The sequence below is a fragment of the Anser anser genome (genome assembly GCF_964211835.1).
Source record: "Anser anser genome assembly, chromosome: 20".
Lineage (NCBI taxonomy): Eukaryota > Metazoa > Chordata > Aves > Anseriformes > Anatidae > Anser > Anser anser.
The window spans coordinates 226,150-244,151 of NC_139741.1; the positions used below are offsets into that span (position 1 = coordinate 226,150).

The following is an 18,002-nucleotide window of genomic DNA, read 5'->3' on the forward strand; positions in this document are numbered from 1 at the left end:
AGAACAGAGCTGAAGGTATAGCAGCAAAGGTAATTAAAAAAATAGAGAGAGAAATAAAAATCTCCTAAACCACAAAAATTACCTTGCATGTAGAACTCCACAGATGACAGAAAGACAAAAAATGCACTGCATATGATGAATTTAAGCTACAACAATTTACCACACTCCTAAAGGCAGTCAAATACATAAACTGCTTTAGGACAGACTAATCACCTATGTGATGTGAGATGAGAATAAGTATGTCTAAACTGAGGGGAGCAAGAAACATTACATTCCAGTAGCTTTTGTACCTTGGGAAACCAAGCAGAAGTGTAGAGGCATTTCAATACACTCACAAAGGTTTAGTGACACAAAGCAACACTTGCTCCTCCTCAGAGCAAAAGAACTCAAGCCACAGGAATCAGGATTGTCATTAACCCCGATCAATTCACCTACACTCAGAGAAACCCCATTTTGTACTAGACATGAGATTGATACTTTGCTGAGGAGACTTAATTGATGTTTAGGAGATAAAAAAGTGCTTTTAATGATGCAGTTTTGCTTGAAGCTGATTATGAGCTTCAAAGGTCAGAATAAATGCCAGAGGGAGAGATTATCAAGCAGAAGACTGCAGAGACAAAGATAAGTCAGCAACTACCATATGGTTTGGCTATTTATCACACAGAGCTACTGCTTATCCTGTGACCCTACCACTTATGTGATGACTATAAGGTGTCTGTCAGACATGCATGGATTTCTCTTTCATGTGTACCCACTCACTCTCAGATTTGGGTTATTCAACATCAGCCTTAGAATAAAATTCTCAGTTAAACAACACAGGAAGCCATTCACATACTAGAAATATCATCAGACTTATCTACCTCTCAGAAAACGACCGCAATTAAATTATCCATGAAAATGTAAGGAAACACTGTTGACAAGGCATAGAATCTCTCCGTGATATGAAAAGGCCTATCAGACTTTATTTATGTGCTTCACAGTTTTCAAGCTACAGCAGGTCTCTCACCTTTGCAAACAGCACAGTGTTTGCACGCAGTGCTGCAAGGCAGAACATAAAAAGATGCTGGTGGCTGTAATGAACAAATTACATAGAGTGGTACTGATCCTGATCGCAAGCCTAAGAAAATGAAATGAAGGGTGGCATGTTTTACATTGGAACATAAATGATTGCATTCTTTTCTGTCACTCAGTTTGGAGAAGTAGTCAGAGCTACTCAGATGACAGCAATGTGCACAACAGCAATATAGTTTGAAATCTTTACTTCATGTGATTCTTCTCTTCTACTAGATTTGCTGGTACAGGTTATGCAAAGCTAGCATGGCTGTAAAGCCTGACACAAACGAAAAAAGGTGAAGGCTTTATTCATCAGAACAATTCATCAGAACACAGTCACCCAGAAAGACATTTGGTTCAAGTAACACAGACACACTTATTTTGCCGGGAAATTCTAACTCTACATGGCAGGAACATCTACACAGAAACAGGAACCAACACATCCGTGCACACTTATCAAACCAGAGTCTTGCATGCATGTGAATTCTCCAGTAGCAGAACTGTCCTCAGTGCAGATGCACAGGTCTTCTATAATGAAGTTGTACGACAACAGCTTACAACAGGTCTTGTGATCTCAGTGTAGTCACATTAATTTCATGCCTCCCTGTCCAGATGAAATACAGACTAGTATACAAAATGGGACTGTAATAAAAATTGGCATTGAAATGAGGTTTAACTGCCTTCCACAATGATACGGAAATATCTCCCACAGCACCTGCTAGCTTGCAATAGCCTTTAGTGCTCCCATTTTATTTAAAATAAAAAATTAAAGAGAATCCGCTAGTTGTAAGCTGCTACCACAAACTGGAGTATGCCAGAGGTCACTTGGGCTGCTTTCAACTATTAAGAATTGCTTCAAGCAAGGTCATCTTTTACTTGCTCCTACCCTCTTTCCCAGTCTCTACATACAAATCCCACAACAGCTCTTAAATTGCCAAAATAACAGCATCAAATGGGTGCTGATAAATCACATTACATTTCTCTTCATATAGTCATCCCTCAAGAGGTTCAAGGAATATGAATATAGACTGAAATGCAGACCTCCTGTATTTTAAAATACCCTTTTGAAGACATTTACTGTGATCCGATGGCAAAAACTTAAATGTCATCCCTGATTAACCACTTGAGGGCATTCTACTTCATCTGTGTAACTACAAACCTTGAAATCTATACTACTAAAGGGCTTTGAAATTAGCTCTACACTTAAAGAGACAATATCAGGAAGAGTTTAGTTTATGAGGAGACTCATCAAATTCAAAGAACTATTTATTTACTTTGTCAAAAGAAAGCATGCTAGTGAAATAAAGGTAGTAGGAACTCTATGTCCTAGCAATTAACTGTGCTTTACATAGGAGTACAAAGGTTTTCACCACACAGTGATTTTCACAGAATCTGCAACAAATTGCCATCTCTCTGGCCAGGAATTAGAAGACCATCTGCAATTCCTCTAGTTGCTTGCTACCACCTGTTGCAAAGCTACCAAAAACAAAAATTAAAAAATATATAAATCTGGGGGGCAGTGTTGAAACTAGAATAGAATCATAGAATCCACCTTACTTTCCCACAAAGGATTGGTAACACCAGTAGAAATAAACGTATCTATTCACCACAGAAATTTGCTGCAGGTAAAATGAGTTCTACAAAGTTACCTTCACTACACAGCTGTGCTTCATAGTCATTACATACACATGTATCTTTGCAAATTCATGCTCCTGAGATGCCACGGAATCGCACTGAATGGCAGAGGCTTGCAGGGACCTCTGGGTCCATCTGGCCCCTACCCTGCTTCAGCAGGCCAACCAGAGCAGGGTGCCCAGGACAGTGTCCAAGTGGCTTTTGGAGTTCTCCAAGGAGGGAGACCCCACTACCTCTCCAGGCAACCTGTGCCAGGGCTCCCATCACCTGCACAGTAAGGAAGTGCTTCCTGATATTTACATGGAATCTCTTGTGTTCCAGTTTGTTTATGCTGCATCTTGCCCTGGTGTCACTGAAAAGAGCCTGGATCCATCTTCCTTGCACCCCCATAGAGTACTTTGTATAACTCTGACTCTTTTTGTTCTCCCTTGTGATTACATTGCTAATATGGTCAGCATCAGAGTATAGCACAGCTGAACACAGTTGTGTGCCTAAGCACCAGCAAGGTATTAAGGGGATCTTTCTTCATCTTCTTCACCACATATCCAGTCTTGCAACATTAGCTGCTGTACCTTCAGCAGGCTTTATGGTATGCATGGCTTACCCTGTTCTAATCATCTGAATTTATTTAACAGCTTAACAAGTTATCACTGGAACAAACAACATTCATGTTCCACTTTAGAACCTGACTTTCCCCCTGCAAGAATACAGTGAAATTTACCTTCAAATAGAAAAAAAAAAAATATATATATATATAAATAAATGCTGTGTCAAATATAACAAGAATGGGAGTACAAAGGAAAGGAGATAATACACCTGCAGATGAGATGACCCTCTGAATGGGACTGACAGCCAGGGAACCTTTAGGCCCAATGAAAATGATGTAAGACCACCTGCTGATTTTAGCATGTGAACCAAATCTTAATACAGGTCCAAAACCAAAAAGGGAATCTGTGGAAGGACAGCAAGGAAATCAGGGTTCTCTGCAGCAGGACCCCACACTCAGCTAAACGTAGCTTAGAAGTTACCTTAAGTTTTCTCCATTTTGCAAACATTTGCTGAGCTGTATTTTAGAATGCACAGCATCACAAAAATAAAATGACAGCAGTTGTTGAACATGGGTAACCTACTCTAGTATAAACTGCTATCATGGATGATTTGCATGTCAAGGACAGCAGAAGTCCAATTCACTGTTTATCTTTAAAATCTGCTGCTAGAAGTAAATCTGTTTTCATATGAGCCATCTGATGTGTTTTGGAATGCTATTGCCATTCTAATTTCCATCCTTTCCTTCCACTGTTCATTCCATTCAGCCAAATTCTGTTTTCCATTCTTCACATTATCAGGCAGTGGCAGATGCTATTGCAATAAATTTTATAGCAGCATAAACACTACATTTGGTTATGTCCAAACACCCTTTAATTAATTATATGACACTCTAGAAAGAGTCGAGGAAGGAGAGGTCACATGCTACTGGGGAGAAGGAGAGTAGTTTGTTTACACAGAACATTCACTGTGGAAAAAATTAGTCAATGCAGCCTAAGTGCCTGAGGATGAGGCAGAGAACACCAGTACAAAGTGAAAGTCACCGTAACTGAACGCACAGAACCATGAGGGTGCATACAGATTTTTCCATTATACTGAGTATTTTGACTACTGCATAAATGTTGGAGAACCTTGGAGATGAGGAGGTTATATATATGGAGGATGTGGCAAAGGAGACTGAAGCAGCGACCCAATGAAAAATGAGACCAGATGCAGAGCTTGATAAAACATATTAGTGTGCACCTTGTCTTGCACAGCAACATTAATTTCCCATAGGACTTTAATGGCTCCAACTCGACATAGCTCATAATTTCAGATTTTATGGGTGAGTATTCATACCACAACTGACTAACATCTTTAAAAAAAAAAAAATCTAACCCATTTAATGCAACGAAACGAACCCTTCTGCTAAGTAAATGGAAAATGCTAATTCAGAGCCAAGTTGGCATATCTGCAATATTTGCTTGTGATTCTCTTGACCCAATCATTAATTTATTTTATTTTTAAACAAACGTTTGAAATGCAAAATTCAACAAAGCAACTAAGACCCACACATAATTAGACTGAAAAAAGAGGTCTTAGGCTGCAGGGTGTGCTTGAGGTGCTTGTCAGTGTCTGATGGCATCAGTTTAATACACTGATGGGAGGTGCACCCAGGCTGAAGAAATGCTCAGCCTGGTGACAGCTTTGGGAGGAGGTGGGCAGGCTGAGGAGCATCAGGGAGATGGAAAAGGAGATGGACTGGTGGAATCATACCCTACCATCCCCGGGACAGAGGTGTCAGCCAGTCATAACATATGACATGAAGAATTCCCTATCCTTTCTCCACCAGGCAGAAGGTGGTGAGACTGAAGAGCTAAGGGGGGATGGAAGCAGGTTTCTGCTCAGTGTAGCATGTGAATCCCCTCCCTGCCTATCTTGCCTTCCCAGGCGCCCTTAAGAAAACAGGTATGAGGCTTGGGAACTTGACGGACAGGACGGTGCGGATGAAGATCCATCTAGGTTGAAGAGGCTGCCTAAGGCAAGTCAGTCTGCCCCCAGTAACAAGACAACTTCCATTATGAAAAAAAAATTCACATCAGTGACTCCCTTCTGAGGGGAACAGAGGGTCTGATACGCCAACAAGATCCCATTCATTGGGAAGTCTGCTGCCTCCCAGGGGCCTAGGTAAGAAACATTACTAGAAAACCTCCTAGGCTGGTATGGCCCTCTGATTATTTATCCATTACTGCTTTTTCATGTATGCAGCAATAAAGTTGGTGATCAAAAGAGACCTCAGGGTCTTGACAATTAGTTAAAGGATCAGGAGGCACAGGTATTGTTTTCCTCTGTCCTTCCAGTATCAGGGAACAACAGTGAGAGAAATAGGCAGATCCAGCTGATCAGTATGTGGCTCTGACAGTTTTTTGACTACAGGATGGTCTACATGGCACCAGGCCTGCTGTCGCCTGATGGGATGCACCTTTCTCAGAGGGGGAAATGAATTTTTGTGCCCAAGTTGGCAGAGCTGATTGAAAGAGCTTTAAACTAGGTTTGAAGAGGGGAAAGTGATATGGGACAGCATGCCAAAGTGTGAGGCACTCTGTGCTAGTGAGATCCTTCAATCTGCTCCATGAGGTGCAGGCTACACTGGAGCACACTGCAATGTTTCTACATCAATGCATGCAGCATGAGGAACAAGCAAGAGAAGCTAGAACCTTGAGCTTGGTTCCAGAGCTATGACATCATCGGCATAAGCAAGACTTGGTGAGAAGCATCCTGTGGCTGGAGTGCTGTGATGGATGGTTATAGGCTCTTCAGGAAGGACAGGCAGGGCAGGCAAGGCAGGGGGTTGTTGCTGTATATAAGGGAGGGGCTGGACTGTATGGAGCCTGCAGTTGGTGATGGCACAGTTGAGAGCTTCTTGGAAAGGATTAAGGGACAAACAAAGTAGATTTTGTTGTGGGAGCCTAATACAGTAGTCAGCCAGCATGATGACATCAATGAATTCTTCTCACTTCCATAAACAAGATGATAGTTTGGACTTCAGGCTCTATTGTATCAATCAGCTCCTTGCTGGAACACCCAGCTGAAAGCTAGTCAATGTCAAAGAGGATTAAATGTTTGGGTCTGGATGGGGAGCAAATGGACTGCAGGGGAAGTGTAAAAGGTGGCAATGAGAACACTTCTCCACTTGTTTCTTGGATGTCTCAAAATTATTTTGGATGGATATAACTGTTGGCCTAGATGCATTACTTGGTCAGGCCCCAGACCTGGCTAAACCCCTTAAGAAAGAAAGAAGTTATAAATAAAGTAATTTTTATTGGAACCTGGAATGTGCGTGTGCAAGCAGGCACTTTCACATATCTCCAATAAATTATTTATGAACCAGAACAGCAATAAAACTTGACTGCTTTCTAGATGAGCTCTTTTCATCTGTTATTTAAAACACTGAAGGTCAACACATCTCTTGTCATACAAAATGGACCTTTGAGAGACAAAACCAGATAGCTTTATTTTTCCTTTTCATACCAGCGTTGAAATAACTAATTTCATAGCTTTAATGCACTATAACTTTGAGAAGGCTCAGAACAAGAAAGGTCGCCTATCGCCATTTTAATGAGCATACAAACTTAATCCCCAAGCGCATTTACACTCAGACATTAAGTACTCCTTCTGGCAAAAGCCAGTAATTGTGTGCTCCTGAAAAGCATGAGAACTGCAAGAGGAGACAATCAAAAGAAGCAGAGATCGCACATAATTTCCAGATGTCATCTAATTCTAGCATGTCTTACAAAGACACATTTGTTTTCCTCAAAAGAAATAATGACCAAACAAGAACATGCCAATTACCTATAATCCTGTAACAACACAAATTCACATCAACGGAAATATCCATAGTGAAAACTTAATCAATTTAAATGCTGCTCCAAGTTTTCTCCTGAAGATGTATTTCTATCACTGATGAGAAAGGTTGTGGTGGTCAAGTGCTCTCAGTTGTACTTACTGAAAATCAATGACTGAACTAAATTACACACTTGCCATTTATAAAGTTCCTGATAACCTTTGCATGTCTTACACTGGATCTGTAGCATTACTTAAGTAGTGTCCAGTGGGTCTTCAGCTCTGCTCAGAGCATGCTGCATCTTCTCACACATCTTAATTCATTGAAAGATCCCATAAATGATATGCTCTATTAATTGATTTGTTAAACCATGAAAAGCAGTCAGTGCTCTGCTCCCTGCATAGCCACTGAGCAAAACCATTTGTCCTAGAGACTGATTAAATTGCAACAAAGCTTTCTGCAACCAGAGCCAGTGAACTCATCACTTTCTGAGAATCACAAGTAAATCCAGCTTCGGCAAAAAAACACATATTCACTGGAAAAGCAGACCATACCCCTCACATCTTTCCATTGAGACAGTGAAGTTCCTCACAAAAAGACAACACAGAGGGCATCTTTGTCTTTTCTACATAATGTTTTTAAAGAGAGAACTCAGATTTACCTAGACTTACAATTTTTGGCTATAAACACTTGGGCTAAGACTGAAATAGCTTTTTACTGTGGCACAGGAGACAATACAGTCAAGCATCCTCCTCATTCTCTCTTTGCTTTCCTCATTTGTATCTCATGGTTGCTAGTCAGAAACATTTCTAAGACTGCAAAATCACTAATTGCTATTCAGTTTTATTAAGCCGTAACAAAAGCACTGTGTAATTAAATATCTGTACTAAAAACACTGCAATAAGATCTATCAGCATTTGGCAGATAACTATGAAGACAAACACAGAGGGGCACATGCAAGGAAAAATCAACAGGTAGCAAATCAGTAGGACTGAATTTGAGAGTGGCAGAGAAAAGAAGGAAACGCCTGTAACTGCCTCACCTTTTAAGAAATCTGATGTATTTAGCACGAGTGCATCAAGGAAAGTTCCTAATCAGCAGCATGCATTACAGCCAGCGTTCTTCTTTCTTTTGCACTACTGAAGCAATGAAATTACATGCTGACATAACAAGACATGGTACATGAAATACTGGCTCAGTCTTCTTCTGCCCCACTCCTTACCAACTTCAACTCTTGACTGACAGCCTTGTTCAATAATGGTAAAAACCAGCACAATGAACGAAAAGCTACAGTACACTTACAGTATACATTAAGGAATGTGTGTGTATATATATATATATATATACATACATACATATAATGTCTCCCCAGGATACATACATATACACACACACAGATACACACACTATAATGTCTCCTGGGAAGACCTCATTGCAACCTTTCAGTACTTAAAGCGGTCTTATAAAAAAGATGGAGAGGGACTCTTTACTCGGGTAGATAAGGATAGGACAATGGGGAATGGTCTTCAACTAAAAGAGGATAGATTTAGTTTAGACATTAGGAGGAAATTCTTCACTGTAAGGGTAGTGAGGCACTGGAACAGGTCACCCAGAGAAGCTGTGGATGCCCCATCCCTGGAGGTGTTCAAGGCCAAGCTGGATGGGGCCTTGTCCAACCTGATCTAGTGGGTGGCATCCCTGCCTATGGCAGGGGGTTGAAACTAGGTGATCTTTAAGGTCCCTTCCAACCCAAGCCATTCTATGATAAGCAATATCAGAATGTAGATGCATCTTACACATAAACCAACTCATCAAATGCTGTTGAGTTGGATACACTGCCTGTAAAGGCTCTTTGAGCGGTTAAGTGTGAATAGAAGTGAAGTAAAAGAAGAAAACAGATGAGAATTCTTTCTTTTACAAAACATTGCAAGAAATTGTTGCTTGTGACAAAGGATACAGAGGAGGTAGAGTTACTGTATGCCGTCTTTGCTTCAGTCTTTACTGTTAACGTGTGCCCTCAAGAATCCTTGATCTAGGATACCAGGGATAAAGTATGGAGAAAGGAAATTTTTCCCTTGGTTGAGGAGTATCAGTTTAGAGAACATTTAGGCAAACTTGATACCACAAATCCATGGACTTGGATGGGAGGGACCCACACATCCTGAGGGAGCTGGAGGATGTTGCTGTTAAGTCACTCTCCATCATCTCTGAAAGGCTGTGGAGAACAGGGGAGGTGCCTCAGGACTAGAAGAAAGCCATTGTCACTCCAGTCTTCTAAAAGGGAAAGAAGGAGGAGTCATGGAACAAGACAGTCAGTCTGACCTCTATCCCTGTAAAGGTGATGGGACAGCTTATCATGAAGGCCACCTCTAAGCATATGGAAGACAAGAAGGTGATCAGGAGTAGTCAGCATGGATTCACCGAAGAGAAATCATGCTTCATCAACCTGATTGCCTTCTATGATGGGACAACCAAGGATGGAGCCAGTGTTTTTTCAGTTGTGCCCAGCAAGAGGATGAGAGGCGATGGGCACAAACTGAAGCACAGGAAGTTCCAGCTGAATATGAGAGCACTTCCTTACTGTGAGGGTGACAGAGCACTGGAACAGGTTGCCCAGAGAGGTTGTGGAGTCTCTTTCTCTGGAGATATTCAAAACCCGTCTGGATGACATCCTGCGCAATGTGGTGTAGGTGATCCTGCTCAGCAGGGGGGTTGGACTAGATGACCTTCAGAGGTCCCTTCCAACCCCGGCCATTCTGTGATTTTGTGATTCTGTAACTGGCTGGAGAGAGGAGGGAAAGCAGTGGATGTTGTCTGCCTGGACTTCAGCAAGGCTTTTGACACTGTTTCCTACAACATCCTCGTAAATAAGATCAGGAGATGTGGATTAGATGAGTGGACAGTGAGGTGGATTGAGAACTGGCTGAATGGCAGAGCTCACAGGGTTGTGATCAACGGCACTCTAGTTGGAGACCTGCAGCTAGTAGCGTCCCTCAGCAGTCAGTTCTGGCTCCAGTATTGTTTAACTTACCCAACAATGACCTAGATGAAGGGATGGAATGCCTTCTCAGCAAGTTTGCTGTTAACACAAAACTGGGAGGAGTGGCTGATACCCCAGGAGGTTCTGCTGCCATTCAGAGAGACCTGGGCAGGCTGGAGAAGTGCGTGGAGAGGAACCTCATGAAGCGCAACAAAAGCAAGCGCAGGGCCCTGCACCTGGGGAGGAATAACCCCATGCCCCAGTACAGGCTGGGGGCTGACCTGCTGGAAAGCAGCTCTGTGGAGAAGGAGCTGGGGGTCCTGGTGGACAACAAGCTGGCCACAAGCCAGCAATGTGCCCTTGTGGCTAAGAAGGCCAATGGTATCCTGGGGTACATTAAGCAAGAGTGTTGCCAGCAGGTCAAGAGAGTTAATCCCCCTCTACTCAGCCCTGCTGTGGCCTCACCCTGGAGTACTGTGTCCGGTTCTGGGCTCCCCAGTACAAGAGAAACATGGAGCTCGTGGAGAGAGTCCAGCAGAGGGCTGCTAAAATGATTACGAGACTGGAGCATCTCTCATATGAGGAAAGGCTGAGAGAACTGGGCCTGTTCAGCCTGAAGAAGGGAAGGCTCAGCGGATCTGGTCGATGTATACAAATACCTTAAGGGAGGTTGCCAAGAGGACAGGGCCAGACTCTTCTCAGTGGTGCCCAGGAACAGGACAAGAGGCAACAGGTACAAACTGAAACATGGGTAAGACTTCTTTACTGTGAGGGTGACAGAGTGCTGAACAGGTTGCCCAGAAAGACTGTGGAGTCTCCTTCCCTGAAGATATTCAAAAGCTGTCTGGGCACAATCCTGGGTAATGTGCTCTACATGATCCTGCCTGAGCAGGGAAGTTGGAGGGTCCTTCCAACCTCAACAATTCTGTGATTTCCAAGCACTAAAATATTACTTACATGTCTACATAAAACCTTTAACTATGGGGCATTGTAAATTATACTTCTTTTTAGTATTTACATAATGTCTGACACCTAATTGCTTCAATAGTCAGATTTTCTTATTAATGTTAAATTAACATGTAAGGCAACATTACAAGGTAAACATTACCTTGATTTTCTTCCATCTTCCCAATTGTTTCTATCTGCTCAACAAGGTCATTTGAGTTCCATTGGCTCATGCCTATAAGAATGGCACTTTTTCCTTCCACCACCTCTTCTGTAGGAAGAAAAAGGAGAACAGAATAAACTGCAGTGATGAACAAGAGAACAAACATAAGGTTAAAGCTAGTAACTAGGAGAGAAATAAACAGATCATCATGTTCCCTAATGAGAATACATAACAAGTTAGCATATGCAAGATTCTCCAGGGAAGCTTCCTGCTTAGTGATATACCCTGAAGTGTACCTATGTGCTACATAAATTTTGTATAGGAAAAACAGAGAAAAGAGAGAACTGCTTGCATTTTTGCTCTTACCTTGAGCAAGTCTTTTAAAAACGAAGTTGTGAATAAATCACTCGAGTGTTTAATATCAATAAATAGTCAAAATTCCTCCCTCTTCCCAACCCAGGCAAGCACTGAAGAATGAAGATCAAAACAGCCCTAAAACATGGATTTTTTTTTCCTAACAGCTGACAGAAATTTCACATAAACTTCCAGTTTTGCCCAAACCACAGTTCTCCTCCTTTAGTCTCTACAAACTCAGGATACTTACAGTACTGAAGTATCAACATGCCTTTTTTTTTTTTTCATGAAACACATTTTACCTAAAAGACTGAAGCTATTTTCTAACCAGAAGTCAGGTAAGTATTTTTTATTCAGTCTTTACAACAGTGCTGTGAAGCAATGTAGCAGGCTGGAAGCCTATTCTCCTATATGACTGGGTGGAGCTGAAATGCTTCAGGGGACATGCACTGAAAAAGACAAAGCTTGCTAGTGTCAATATCACTGTGAACTTCTTGAAAAATGAATGACCTTTTTGTTCTAAAAGCCTCTCACCTGACACAGAATACAAATGCTGCACTTTCATGTGTATAATTCAGTAACAAGCTTGTGATCCAATAGCAATGCGCGCGCACACACACACACACACAAAAGAAAAGATTTTCTGTGGGTCATACAGGTAAAAACGCTGCAATGAAACTGTTCAAGTAGTAACTATCTAGCACTGACATAATTATATTAATATAATAAAAATACTCATTCAGGTTATATACTCATTCAGGAAACGAAATATGCTATACTATAGGGCGGTTAAAGTATTCTATAACAGTCAAACTATATGAACTTCTCAGAATGTGAACATGAACATTTTCCAAGATGCAAGGAAAACCTCAGTCAACATCCTGGGACTTCTATCAGTCATATAATTGTAGTTCAACATTCACCTCAGCCTGAAAATAGAGCTCTAAATGTGGTCCATTATTATAAACATTTTAAAGTTTATTATATATCCAAATTTTAACATGTAATCAAAAGAAGTATCTTCCTACTCTAGACAGGCCTGAAGTGAAAGTGTATCTCTAAAAGTCAACAATAAACCATCAATACTAGCCTGTAGATTTCAATATACTGAAATTCTGACTTTACAACATTTAAAAGGCAAGGCAGAGGGAAGAATGGACTCAGAGACCTCTTTAAAAGCATGGTTTTTTCCTTTTATCAAAAGCCACCTGTGCTATACAAAGCTTTAAATTTTCATCTAGGAGCACAGAGACATCTAGGAGCACCTGACAAAATAGACCAACACCCCCCTTGCTGCAACCTCCTTTCAAGGTGGTTGTAGAGAGCGATGAGGTCTCCCGTCAGACTCCTTTTCTCCATACTAAACCACCCTAGTTCCCTCAGCCACTCCTCCTCATCAGTCTTGCTTTATAGTCCCTACACCAAATTTGTTGCTCTTCTCTGCACATGCTCAAGCAACTTCATATGCTTTTTTTTACCGACAGGCCCAAAATTGAACACAATATTTGAGATGCAGTCTCACCAGTGCTGCATACAAGGGGACAATCACTTCCCTAGTCCTGCTAGTGACACTGTTTCTAATGCATCACACCTTGTTCACACACAGCTCAAACTTCACACTGGTAGGACATTCAATATACAGAGAAAATATCTTTAGTGATCATCTTTTAACTGAGGAAAATCTGCTGGTACCCGTGCAATAAAATAATAGTAAAAAAATCCAACATGGTAGCATAACTCAGTCCTGCCATGAACTGAGAACTTTGTGATTGACATATTCCATGCCACATGGAAAGCAGCCAACAAGGGAGAGGTGGGCAGAAGAAAACTGTAAAATATTACTTCTCCCTTTCTCTGTGGATTTCACTAAATTAAGCAGCTAGCCAGGGAAGATGAATCAACTGTCAACACATATACAGCTGTTCAGATCGCAAACACAGGTGTTTAATTCTGTGTTTACAAGGTAGTCAAATAGTACTTTATTTGAGTAAATGGGGTTTGACCCCAGCTGTTTATCAGAAAGCAAAAGCAGCTCACTAATGTTATGTTTTAATTGTGCCCAGTGCTGTGCCCTCTGCCTCCTACCTCAGGCAGCCTCTGAAGTGCATATTAGACATGGTTAGATGTACAGTCTGGGATAGTTTCCAATTTCCCCCATACAAAAACAGAGCATTTAACTCCAGCTGCACTGTGCAGAGTTCTTTCAGATGCAAGAGTATCTAAGAAGCATTGATGAATCAGTCTGAATAAATAACAGAGAACGTGTGAGAAATACAGGTGAGACATGAAACAGGAAATGTGGTGTTGGAAGCAGAATAAGGGAATCAAGCTACTTCATTTCTAGGTGAAAGCTGCAGTATCCCTCCTGGACAGCCTCTCCCCATTCCAGCACAGTCCTTCCTGCAGTTTCTCTGGCACTACATTTAATCCAAATGAGGCCAATTAATTTAGCCCACACATATACTTTCCTCTACCAAAGACAGAAGCTCCCTTACCACTAAGTGTAGGATTGCCTTCTGTCTCTTTTGCTTGTACTAATGCTTTTGTGTGCATTTATTTTTCTGACATTTAAACACTTAACTATTCCTGAAAGGCTGTTTGGGAGAGAGTGGAGAAGAGTACCTTTCTTCACCTCTCAGGTATGTCCTAACCTTTTCTTTTAATTTCCTTCCTTCCTTCCTTTTTTTTTTTTATTTTTTTCCCTCCACTCTGTTAATTGCTGATGTTAGTAAGACTGAAAAATCAACCAGGTCACTGTTATGTGGTCTACAGGCACCTGCACCAGAACAAAAAGAAGCCTGAAAAGTAAGTGCAAGAAGCAAATCCTGGGAAGATCCATACCGGAGAAGGTTTTCTACCTATATCCTACTAGTAATATAGAGGCCAGTAAACATAAGAGCTTATGTTACAACTAGTATGTTACATAATATAAACGTAGAAGTGTCATCCTTCAGGTAATCTAGTAACCAGTCCTTGTAAACGTTATATTTTCCTTCAAACAAATTGGAGATTTTTAAGCTTACTGTCAGATTAAAATGCAGGTTGATCACGTCGATTTAGTAATCTTCATTTCTGCCTTATAAGGACTCTTAAGGTAGACAGCTCCCTCCTACCACCTATGCCATCTTTCTAAGAGACAGTCCTGAGAACTATACACCTTTTTTTTTTTTTTTAAGGGAAAAACAAACAATAATAATTAAAAAAAAAAACAGCAAAAGGCTTGTATTGGAATTCTCTTCTTCCAACCCAAAAAACTGACTGAAATAAGTGCAGATACAAATTTATGAACAAAGTAATGGCATGCTTCTTGCACTACTCTCAGAAATGGTTTATACACTTCCTTCAAGACTCATTAAGAGATTCAAGGCTCTAAAGGCTAGGATCTGATGATACGAATTTATCATTGTCCATTTAGGCTTGAACATCACCTCAGTGCTGTAAAAACCCACCAAAGCCGACCTCCTTTCACCGTCATATCACTGTCTTTACCAAAAGATTTGCAAGTGAGTCAGGACTAGCACACTGCTGAGGAAGGTCGCACATTTGCTTCAGTGATTCCAGCAATGAGCACCAGCAGAAGAACAGGGGACTATTTGATCTTGCACAAACACCAGGAATTTCCAACTGGCAGTTGCCAAATCAACTTCAGCAGTGTCTAGAGAGTGACAACTTGACCATCACCACAACCATTTGGGTAGCAGAGGAAGGGGATGCACCTTACACTCCCTCACACAGTCTAGTTCCTGAGAATCACCTTCACCCTTGCTGTGATGTTATCTGTAAGTAATGACAAAGGGAGGCATGGCACCAGGACCAATTGCTCCAATGACAGTGTCCATTCGGAGACCCCAAGGGCTCACATCAAGCGCCAAATATAGCCAGAAAAAATACGGCCTCGGATCAATTTCTTGTGGATTAATTAACAAATTGTTTCTTCCCCTTGCTTCTTTATTAAAATGTAGTGCTTTCATATTGTTAACACCTGTTTTGCATACGAAGCAATACTGACCATGACAAATGAAGTTTCCCAGGGTCTCAACCACAGCTAGATCTCCTTCCTGAAACATTCCAGAACAACTAGCAACCAGCAGTAAGATACTGACTTAACATGATTAAACATGCATTGCATTATCCAGAAAGCAAATTTAGTTGGAGATAGACTTCTGGAATAGAAGCATATTTTTCCCTTAGTTCAACCAGTGATACTGTTTATGACTCTGGGTGAGATGATTCCACTCTGTGCTGATTTCTCCAGCCTCCATCCACACTTCTATTCAGAATGAAAAGTGACAATGCTGCAAAAGACATCCTTTGTGCATGTGCTAAAGGTGTAGAACAACAGGCATTTGTACTGGCCAAAGTCTATGTACGCACTAGGATGCGAATCATTATAAGATACTACACGTAAGCAATATTGTTACCCACTGTTTAACAGACCAGTGGCACATACTGTAGAAATAAAGGAGACCCCATTACTTTTCTTCTGAAAATCTGTCTGAACAAAACTTAATTTGAAGAACATTTTGCAAGCTAACTGCAAAGTAATCAAAACTTGGTAATACTTGGGTCAAACTCCTGGTACAGTGGGTAATCACTGTTTATCAACATTTCAGTCTCTTGCAAAATGTCTTTAAAGTCCGTCCTATGACTATCTTCACTTGAATATAGAGCACATTCAGTAAATTCCAAGTACATTTCTTTTATCATTAGTCTATGATCCATGCCTCAGCAACTCCAAAAATGGCAATCACCATACTGACCTTCAAAGCATTCTTGAACAATGGATGTTGACAATTCGAAAGAATATCCCATCAGGCACAGTGAATGATCATACTCCCAAAAGAGAGCCCAATAAAATATTTTGCAAACAAATAAACTACCTCATCTAACTTGTATGAATCATCACCATTTTAGTTCTCTCTAAACAAAATTTTAAGAATGAGTGCTTAAAGTTACAATACCCACTTCACAGGGAACATAGAAACTGCTGAAATCTGTAAGACAGCTGGTTTAACCTACATGGTAAGTCACTACTGAAATGCATAAAGGCAACTTGGAGAAAAATCAAGAGGCTGTTTTTCATTTCTACTTCCATCTCTTCCACTCACTAAAGCTTAAGATTTCAATACAGCCTGAACAATTTAGCCATCCTGTTCTCACTGAACATAGAACAGAAACAGAGCACCATCTCCGACTCTTCACTTCTACATCTTCCACAGACACACTTAATTTTTATCCACGTAAGAAGTTTCTCTCATATTAAATTCTCATCTCTCACTAGAAGTCTGTTATTAGAGCATTAACAACTGACTAGCAGATATTCATTATCTATACATAGCAGTCACATTTTATTTCAAGTAACAGTTATAAAAAGGACAGCTACTGTTATTAGGAGTATTTCAGACTACATAAACTGCCCTGACATTAAACAATTAAAAAGCATTTAATGAAAGCTGTATTACATACTAAAATCAATAGTTCCGTATGCTCAAGAACTAAGAATATTGTGAAATTTCTCCCAAATGCATTTAAAACATAGTATGCAGAATATTGTATAAGCACACTTATCCTCTTCCTTCCAAACCTTGGAAATCATCCTGCTATAGAATGGCTGATTCAGTAGACAGCATTAGAAATCTAAAAAAATATTGCACAGACATTCTGATTCAAAAGCAGTTTATCTCAAAAAAAGATGAGCTGAGAAAATGGAGGCAGTAGAGTGGGGAAGGGAAGTTTTGGGATTGTCTTCTCCATTCCAAAATCCAGTCAATTACATACCAAATGTGCTAGCACATGGACTACAGCATGCCAGGCCCAGAATGGTGGCCCAAATTTTTTTTTTTTTTTTAATGTGACAGGCTATTTTTCCCCAAAAAGAATCTAGACTAACTTCAGTGAACTACAAGGTTCCTTTAACACCCATGAACCCTAGTAAGAGGATATCTCTCCTCACATTCATTGTGTCAATCTGGTACACTACTAAATTATTGCTCATACAAAAATATCATCATCTGCACTGAACAAAATGGGAAACATATCACATTTTATCACTCTTTGGGTAAATTCACAGCACGTCACAGTCATCAATAACAAAAGTATTTGATGTTTCAAAAATGTATTTTAAAATACTGAAACTGGTGTTGTCATGATTGTATTTTATCTGCTATGGAACAACTCAATTCCAGCATCAAATTCGCCATTTATAAAAGACACTGTATTGGCTTTAAATTACCCAGCTAATTCACCGTAACCACAAGTAGAACTATCTGGTTTTAAGCAACAGCTAAAAAAGATTTGTGAACAGGGATGTTGAGAAGACTGTTGCACACAGTTTGTACTGAAATATCTGGAAACTTTAATACCTATCTTTGTGCTTGGAAAGTCCTGTGAGCAGTGAAGGTGATGCAAGGCTGCACATGGTGTCCATAGTTATATTCCAAACACCAGAAGACTAAGAACTGCTCTAATATCACAGACATCGGTGTAGTACTAGAAACAATCAC

General features: G+C 40.6%; 1 protein-coding gene across 10 annotated transcripts in view; it reads right to left on the minus strand.

Moving 5' to 3' along the window:
* The window catches only part of PITPNM3 (PITPNM family member 3), a 91,222-nt gene that overhangs the window by 53,512 nt on the left and 19,708 nt on the right, over positions 1-18,002 (minus strand). For 9 of the 10 annotated variants that reach the window (XR_014574127.1, XM_083805841.1, XM_083805839.1 and 6 more), the window contains one exon: positions 11,146-11,253. The exons of the other annotated variant lie outside the window; for it this stretch is intronic. Coding sequence is in view for 8 of the 9 variants with exons in the window: in XM_083805841.1 (XP_083661967.1) it covers positions 11,146-11,253 (108 nt within the window). In the remaining variant the exon portion in view is untranslated. The remainder of the gene's footprint in view (positions 1-11,145; positions 11,254-18,002) is intronic. 10 annotated transcript variants of the gene reach the window in all.